Genomic DNA, 9232 nt, shown 5'->3' with positions numbered 1-9232 from the left:
CTCTGAACCTTATGTGATATTCCCCTTGTCCTTCACCTTTTGTTCGCCGTCCACTAACGGCATTTCTGCTTCTCTACGTATTATGTTTTTAATATTGTTGAATAAAATGTATTATATTTTTAAATAATTTTTTGAATCTTTATCAACCGTCTAATGTGTACACGGCCTGTGTCACTTCCACGATATCATATGTAAAGATCATATAAGGATCCGGCGTGCTTCTTTTCTCTAAGAAATAAGCCGCCAGAGATGTCCGGTAGAGGCTCTAACATAGAGAGTTCTTATGTAAGGGAGAGTTGATAGCTGTTGGCTGAACCATTGTTCTGCCAACCGTTGTCCAACGGTTATCTGGTTAGACCCCACATGTCAGAAACATACATATAAGTTAATTCGCTTCCTTGGAAATTGGCTGTAGTGCTTATAATACTGTCAGCCTCGTTGGGGACAGGAACTGATGAGAGCGCAGCATGGTGCAATCTTGCCTTAAGTATGCCTGAGACACAGGTCTGTTGTAGATATCTGTGTATTATATCGTATATATGGCTGATGAAGTAGGATGAGAAGTGGTTTTGTATGTAGGCTTGGACTAAATATGAAAAACAAAACAAAACATGTTTTCATGTATATCAAATGTAAGCACTTTATTGTATTATTTCTGACACACGGTCATATTCAGTTGACTATTTCCACTGATTCTTCTCATAGTCCCAGTTGGAGGAGAAGCCTGTGACAGGATTTACCCTCATGTCAATCATTCTTTTGGTTTGCATCGCTATCCATTCATCGGAGAGGGTGTGAGGAACTGGACCAAACACTGAGGAGAAAAAGAAGCCATTAGCAAACATATGGAGCTCGAGAAGTTTTTCCAACCACACAGACAGAAGCTGATCTCTGGGAACCTGGCTAGGCAAACTCATTATCAACAAGTTACTGCAGTTCATAATGCCATACCTATTCATCCATACATGTCAATGAGACATAAAGAGCAATGCAAAATGATAAATGTTACATTATTCCTCAAAGAAGTATTGCCATCATTTAATATTATAGCGTATCACTAATATATGCCATAAAATTATGATCACTAGGTGTCCAAACTCTGCCACTTCCACTGATCTCCAGAATGCAGGAACAGAAGTTGGTTCATTATATCTTCTGTAATTCTGGCAACCTGCTGTGAATGGAGCCATGTAAGTATTTTCCAGCACTGCAGGGGGCTTGGAGCATTACTGTGCAAGCAAAAAATCATCTTAAGGCTCTATAAGGGAACAGACAGTAAACCCCATCATTCAATAAGTGAAAGTATATCCTACCAGTACGCCATCACGGACACTACTAACATACTATTAAAACTTTTATCAATGATTAGTTTACCTGCTTTAAAACATAAACTCATATGCAAAGTTTATTTCAAGTGGATCTGTCAGCATTAGGGTTGAGCGAAACGGATTGTTCATTTTCAAAAGAGAGAGAGAGAGAAAAAAATCCCATTGACTTTGCATTGGGTTTCGTGTTTCGGTCGATCCCCGACTTTTCGCCATAATCGGCCGATTTCACTCGGCTCGACTTTAGAGATAGTCGGGTTTCGCGAAACCTGACTCGACCCTAAAAAAGTAAAAGTCGCTCAACCCTAGTCAGCATATTTCACTATACAAACAGAATACATTGTTAAATAGATCTCCAACCTGGTGAGGCTGGTGTACTTACTTTGACAGAGCATGCCAGAATGGAAGTATAATCTGGATATTAAAATAAGCGTTTTATGAGTTCAACAAAAATAAAATATATCAGGAGTCCAAATATATTCAGTCTATCCCTACCCAGACAACGGTGTATGCAGGATTTGTAAGGTTATGGTCAAGAACATGTCAATACATATGGAAGTCTGCCCCCTAATCGTAAATGATGCCACAATATCGCCCTTAAAATCAAGACCCTAATCTCTATTTTTGGCACAAACTGGGACAGAGCACAGTACAGGTAAGAAGTTTAGACCTTTGTATCTTGTATATGGTGTGATGTCCTCATACACACACATATATAGACTGCATAGCCAGAACATTAAACCATCTGCCTAATTGTTTGTCATCTTATGTTCCCAAAAATGTTCTGATACCTTCAGGTGACTCTATACAACTTCTGAAGGTGTAATATTTGGCACCAAGACATTACCAGCAATCCCCATACGTCTTATAATGTGGGGCAGACCTGGTTTTCCAACACATCAAGAATTGTTCATGGTATTGAGATCTGAGGAATTTGGCAGTCTAATCAACACTATATACTATCGTATTCTTCAACTTTAAGAAAAGTGGGCTCCCAAATCCTTGTCTACTTGTAAAATGATAGATATTAAGTGCCAGTTTTTCACCGCTCTTCCATTTTCTGTTTTGACTGAAGAGGTGATCTTGCATTGACCACACAAATCAACCGCTGCCGCCATTCTCTGAGCCCGACTCCTCTGCCGGTGTAGCTGCTCCGAGTCCGAGCCATCTACATCTATCTGTCTTTCCTCCACTTCCTTTGCAATATCATTCATTTTTATTTCCTTTCACTTTCCGCCAACTGAAAATCACTTATTTTTCAGCCATTTATCAAGTCTGCTTCTAGCTTGTTATTGCTAAATGTCCCTTAATTAAAGAGTGTAATCCTCATTTTGCAGTCTATTATTCTGTTATTCCACAGTAACGTCTCACTTCTAGAAATTATTTTTTTAATTCCTAATATTGTTTGGGATTCTTTTCATTCAGCAACAAAACCAGATGGTGTTTTCAACAACACTAATGAGGTGGATCAGATTTTCCCAGTACTAAGCTTAGTAGGCACATAGCAGTATTAATAAATTTAAGAAGATCAACATACCTACCAATCGGGGCCTTCAAAGTACAAATTTCACTTTACATGTAAATATCAACTTATTGCCTTGTTTGTGATACTTTATCTGCTATTACTTGCTTTCCAGGCACTCCTTAAAGTATCAGTGCCACTTTTAAAAGGTTGGCATGTCACACTGCTTTCTGGCACCTGTAGTCTACAGTGGGATAGTCTCTATTGTTCTAAACAAAGCCCTATGCACAAAGCCCTGGTGTCTACACATATCTTTGAAAGCATTACTGGACATCTTTAAAGGGACTTTTTATACTCCAAACTCTATGCAAAGCAGTATTTGTCTACTTCTATCACAGCCGAGCCTAGATTAATATTTCTCTAAATCTTTATTTCCGTATCGAGAAAAAAAACTTATATTTGTTTGTGTGTAGGAGATGCAACATGTCCAATGATGTATTGTTAGTTTTGACATTATTGACTTATGCAGTTTAAAAGTACATTCACTTCATAAAGGAGAGTTTCACTAAGTATTAAGAGTATTTACCCGTTGATTTATTTCCCAGTACACCATTATACAAGACTCTAACATTTAACTGTTACTCTATAACAGAGGTAGTTATCAGCCAAGTTGTGAGCACTGTTCCGATGAAGTTGTAGCTAGATCATTGCTCCATATGGTTAGGAAATGAAGACAGAGGAAGGGTTTGCATTGGTTAATATGTGGTGAAAGATGTCTAGACAGATATAGGAAAAAAGGGGCATTACCTTATATAAAGGGGATGTCTGGGGAAAAAATGGATTGTAACACTATAGACAGTGAAGAGAAAAATGTTTTGAACTTTTGACTTCCAGGCTCCATATCTCATTAACCACTTCTGCTTTGAACTTGAGACTACCATCATTTTATAGACGATCATCTTGGATATCACATACTTACATTTGACTTGCAACTGTTTAGGATATCATTAGTTTTGCAGATTCTTGTCATGTCACTGCATTGTTACTGTTTTGTTGCTTAAGATCTAAATTTTAATTTGTATTATTTTGTAAATCCACCTTTTGCCTTTCAACACTGCCTGAATCCTTCTGGGCATGCTCTCAATCAGATTCAAACGTGTCGACCAAAATTTGATCTTAGGTCTCTTCTACACGTTCCCAAAGATGGTGCATACTGGTCGATTCACTTGGGTATGTATACAGCTTTTTCTTCAACTTTACCCATAAGTGTATGATTGGGTTGAGGTCTGGGGACTTTCGGGGAGCAATCCGGCACCTCTACTTCATTTTCATTGAACAATTTCTTCACCAATCTTGACATATGCTTCATGTTATTGTCCTGTTGGAACACTGTTGTCATTTTCATACCAATAGTACTTGAGTGTACAAAGTAAATCATGTTGTAGGATACTCGCATATACAGTAGCTCAGCAATGAGACCACCATCGATATTCTGGTCAAGGATCCAATGCCTTTGGCTGTGAAACAACCCCATATCATCAGGCTTCCTCCACCTAACTTGACATTTCCTTCAATTTCTCAATCCGTTAGTCACTTTTTCCCTTGTTTCTTTCAGACCTAATTGCACCCATCAGAGCTTAGTCTATTGACCTTCGTGTCATCGCTCCAAATCACCCGATTAAAATCTTTTAATATCCACTTTTCATACTTCTTTGCAAACTTGAACTGACTCTTCTTATAACAATATTGAAGTTGAGGCTTCTTCATATTTTTTTTCTCGCCACCATTCCAGACTTGTGTAATGTGCGTCGCATGGTGCTTGCATCAATATCTCTGATCTCCCTATTATGATGCATAGAAGCCACCTCCACTGTCGTGTTTGCCGCGCCAGACCTGATACACCTTGGGATGAGCCTACTTGTTGATGGACAGACATAATTTCATATTCTTCCAACTGTCATGGCACTCACATGATGCAGTTTGGTAATTTTCTTGGCCAAGCGACCGCTATCGATGAGTTGGGTGATGCTGTTTCTCTTTTCTTGGGAAACTGTCTTCATGGCTGCACCTTGATTGAAACCTATGACATGTCACTTGGGAATCCACCTAATAATACACTGAACTATTAGGGAATATGAGAACGCGTTGTAATTTGTAGTATACAGGAAGAAAAATATTTTTCCACCACCAGAAGCAAAACTGTAACAATGCAGTGACATGACAAGAATCTGCATAACTAATCACATTCTAAATAGTTGCAAGTCAAATTTATGTATGAGATAGCCAAGATGATGGTAGTCTCCGGATCAAAGCAGTAGTGGATGGTGAGATATGGAGTATAAAAGTCAACAAAAGTACAAAACATTGTTACCCTTTTGAGCTTCACTGTATATTCCTAAATACCTTTAATTAGCAAATCACTTGTTTTATCTTGGGAGGTAAGTGCTATAGACTTTACATGGCAGCCACTTTGTTACACAAACAGAAATCTGTCTTAAAATATTAATAGGACAGGTGTCTTTGAGTATGTGCAGTAAAAGCTCTTCCCCCTTCATTAATGTGTTGGATGATGTTCATCACGTCTTTCTGATATAATACTGGAGATACCAGGGGGCTGTTTTCAGAAAAGGCTGCTCACACTGATGTCCATGTCCACCTGATATCATCTGGAGATACCACGATGCTGAGGTCAGAAGTGGCTGCTCACGTTGCTGTCCATCAAGTCTGTCTGTCATACAGGAGATACCAGGGTGTGAGGTAAGAAGAGGCTGCTCACTGCTGTCAACCCTGTCTTTCCCATCCAATACTGGAGATATAAAGCGTGTTAAGATAACAGGAGAGGCTGCTCACACTGCTGTCCACCCTGTCTTTTTAATTTAATACTGGAGATAATAGGAATGCTCAAGTAAGAAGATGTGACCGTACTGCTGTCCACCATGTCTTTCTGATCTAATTCTGGAGATACTAGCAGTGCTAAGGTAAGAAAAGACTGCTCATACAGCTTTCCATTCTGTCTTTCTGACCTAATACTGGAAATACCAGGGGTGCTGAGGTAAGAAGAAACTGCTCACATATCCACATTGTCTTTCTAAATGTTGAGTATCTGCAGATGACCAGCAGCAACATACCTTTAAAGCTATCTTTAGGTTACAGCAGCCAATTAACATTCAGAAACACTAAACCGCAGTGTGAGCAGCCTCTTCTTACCTCAGCACCCCTGGTATCTCTCTAATTAGAATATCCACTGGGAGTACATATTCTTACAGGGAGAACCAAAGCATCCTACTGCACATGCTCACAGGAACCTTTCCTATTAACATTCTATGACCAGTCTCTGTCAGTTTAACAAAAGCAATTCTATAGACAAATTGAGAGTGATTTGCTTATTAATAGTGTTTAGAAATCACATGTCACTATTATATAAATCAAATAGTTGACATCCAGTGCCTCTTTCTGTTTCTATGCCTTTTTTTAAATCATAAGTGTATCCAAACTGGCTGATTTTTGTGTTACCTGTTTTTAATATGAAGAACTAAATAGATGTTTTAAGAAACCTTAGATTTCCTGGGATCATTCGTCCAAAGAGGCGCTGGATGTCAACTATTTGATGCATATCAACCTTCCCCCAGTGGATCCGTGCAGCCTGGAGGACATATTAACCAGAGGAGGAGGTGAGCTGAATATCTAATTTTATAGCTATGATATAAAGTCCCATTGTAGTATATGCATATTTATTATTTTATACTTATGAATAAATGCAAAAACCCTAGTCCATGCCCTCATCATATCTCGCCTTGACTACTGTAACCTCCTGCTCTGTGGCCTCCCCTCTAACACTCTTGCACCCCTCCAATCTATTCTAAACTCTGCTGCCCGACTAATCCACCTGTCTCCCCACTATTCCCCAGCTTCTCCCCTCTGTCAATCCCTTCACTGGCTCCCCATTGCCCAGAGACTCCACTACAAAACCCTAACCATGACGCACAAAGCCATCCACAACCTGTCTCCTCCATACATCTGTGACCTCGTCTCCCGGTACTTTCCTACACGCAACCTCCGATCCTCACAAGACCTCCTTCTCTACTCCCCTCCTATCTCCTCTTCCCACAATCGGATACAAGATTTCTCTCGCGTATCACCCCTTTTATGGAACTCTCTGCCTCAACATATCAGACTCTCACCTACCATCGAAACCTTCAAAAAGAACCTGAAGACCTACCTCTTCCGACAAGCCTACAACCTGCAGTAACCACCAATCAACTAAACCGCTGCATGATCAGCTCTGCCCTCGCCTACTGTATTCTCACCCATCCCTTGTAGATTGTGAGCCTTCGCGGGCAAGGGTCCTCTCTCCTCCTGTACCAGTTATGACTTGTATTGTTTAAGATTATTGTACTTGTTTTTATTATGTATATGCAGCGCTCCAAGAGACCTGGTCATTGCAGTATGGCCCCAAGGCGAGTAGCGGTACGTCCGATGGCACTAAAGAGTTCTCCTGACCAGGTATCACCAGAACACATTACACGTCACACTCCGGCCACTAGGGGGAGCAAAGGGCTTTATTTATTGGGCCACTCCTCACACTGGTAAAACTAGGGGCTGGGGAGGAAGTTAGTTAGAAGCTGACTGGGTTGGAACCAGGCAACATCCCGTGGCAGGAGGTGTTGCAGGGAGAAGACACAGGGGGGTCCCTGTCAAGCGTGGGAACCTGGCAAGTGCCTAGCGAACAGAACAGAACGTTACGGAACCGCGCCTGCACACCTTGCGGCGGTATCCTAAGGAAGAGACAAGAGGGGAAGAATATTGTGGAACAGTGTAAACGAGATCAGCACAAAGGAGAGCCAGTAAGAGTCGTGCCGAGAGAGGAAGGCAACATCTTACTGAGGCGCGTAGTCGGTGGCCGGATCACCGTAGGAGTAACTGACTTCAGGCCTTACTTCAAATTCCACTGGACAGTTGATTATAGGTTGGCTGTCTACCTTCTACACCTACAAAGACATAGGGGGCAACATTGGGAGAGGGGCGTCTCTAGGGTCCCGGAAGACCTCCAAGCCTTCCCGTCAAACGGGTGGCGTCCTAGCCATAACATATCTGGGGGACGTTAGAAACTAGCAACATCTGGAACCAAAGAGAGAGAGAGAGAAAGCTGTAGAGAACGAACGAGAGAGAACAGCAGTTGTGAGGACTATTCCGAATGCTCAGCAGGGTAGGACTACAACACACAGGCGCTATTGGTAGGCAACGATTTCCATCTGCGAGGGAAACTCTGGATGTGCCCATCGGACCGGCCGGTCTCTGATAGCCCGGTTGAACGTGCTCTGGACTGAGTGTACTGAAGCCTTCAGTAAAAGGTAAAGAGACTGCAACCCTGTGTCCTCGTTATTGCCTGCACCTCACACCATCACCTTCCACACTACTGGGAAGCCCTGGGGATTTACTTCACCTGTGGGAAGGTATACCATCCGGCTGCTATTCCATCGCCCCAGCGGACCCCACAGCAGCGTCGGTCACCCTGACCGAACACCACAGGTGGCGTCACGAACTCCTGACAGACTGTACTACCACCTTCATTGGACGCCCCTTAGCAGGGTCACGGACCGGGTCTAGCCACCGTGACAGCCTCAGAACCGAACCAGAGAGGCCCGGTACCGAAACGTCGTGGCCCTGTGTCTGGGGGCGCTCCATATACCCCTCCTCACATGTAAAGCGCCATGGAATAAATGGCGCTATAACAATAAATAATAATAATAGATGTCAATTTTTGTAAACCCCTTTAAGATCATTAAGAAGATAAAGACTTATCTAAAGAGGAGGAAAAATGCCATTAAGACTCTTCCTGTCTGTATAAGTACTGATACACATTTTTCCTAAAGTTTACATACTATTGTATTTATATTTAGTCTCGGACTGGCCCACTTGGAAATCGATGGATCCTCCAGTGGGCCCCTGACTCCGACAGTCTCTCCAGCTTACAGCACATGTCTGATTTAAGCTCCGCCCCTGCCTGTCCACTAGAAGAGGGGAGAAAGGCTGAGAATACGCCTATCTTCCTCAACACATCCATCCCCCTTGCACTGCACTCATCTCCCTGCTCCCAAAGCCTCACAACAGTAAGCCCCGCCCACCATAATGGTATTGCTGTGGAGTCTCAGGCCGTGTAAGTGCAGGAGAGCTGTGCAATGAGTGCTGCAGAATTATGAGACACTAGTAATTAGATCGAGTCCCTCTCTCCTGCACTGCTTGTCAGTCAAGTTCTGTAGTCCGCATTAGGAGGAGGGGAGGCTCTAGAGCAGGGGTGGGGGGGTCTTTTTTTCTGACAAGGGCCATTTGGATATTAATACATATACCTAACTGCCATTTTTATATGCAAAATTAATATATCTATAATGGTTTTTATAGCAAAAACATAATGGAAAGCAAAAATAATATCCACCTTCCCACCCCC

At 42.0% G+C, this 9232-nt stretch overlaps 1 protein-coding gene across 2 annotated transcripts in view; it reads right to left on the bottom strand.

The window, feature by feature from the left end:
- Positions 1-614: 614 nt before the first annotated feature.
- Positions 615-9232, bottom strand: part of LOC138642470 (cytochrome c oxidase subunit 4 isoform 1, mitochondrial-like) — a 104172-nt gene continuing 95554 nt past the window's right edge. For both annotated transcript variants that reach the window (XM_069730645.1, XM_069730646.1), the window contains exon 5: positions 615-814. In XM_069730645.1, coding sequence (XP_069586746.1) covers positions 681-814 — 134 coding nt within the window. In that variant the 3' untranslated portion in view covers positions 615-680. The remainder of the gene's footprint in view (positions 815-9232) is intronic.

This window comes from Ranitomeya imitator, chromosome 6 (assembly GCF_032444005.1).
Source record: "Ranitomeya imitator isolate aRanImi1 chromosome 6, aRanImi1.pri, whole genome shotgun sequence".
Lineage (NCBI taxonomy): Eukaryota > Metazoa > Chordata > Amphibia > Anura > Dendrobatidae > Ranitomeya > Ranitomeya imitator.
Note: the sequence above shows the minus strand (reverse complement) of the source record. Positions and strands in the feature narration are given on the sequence as shown.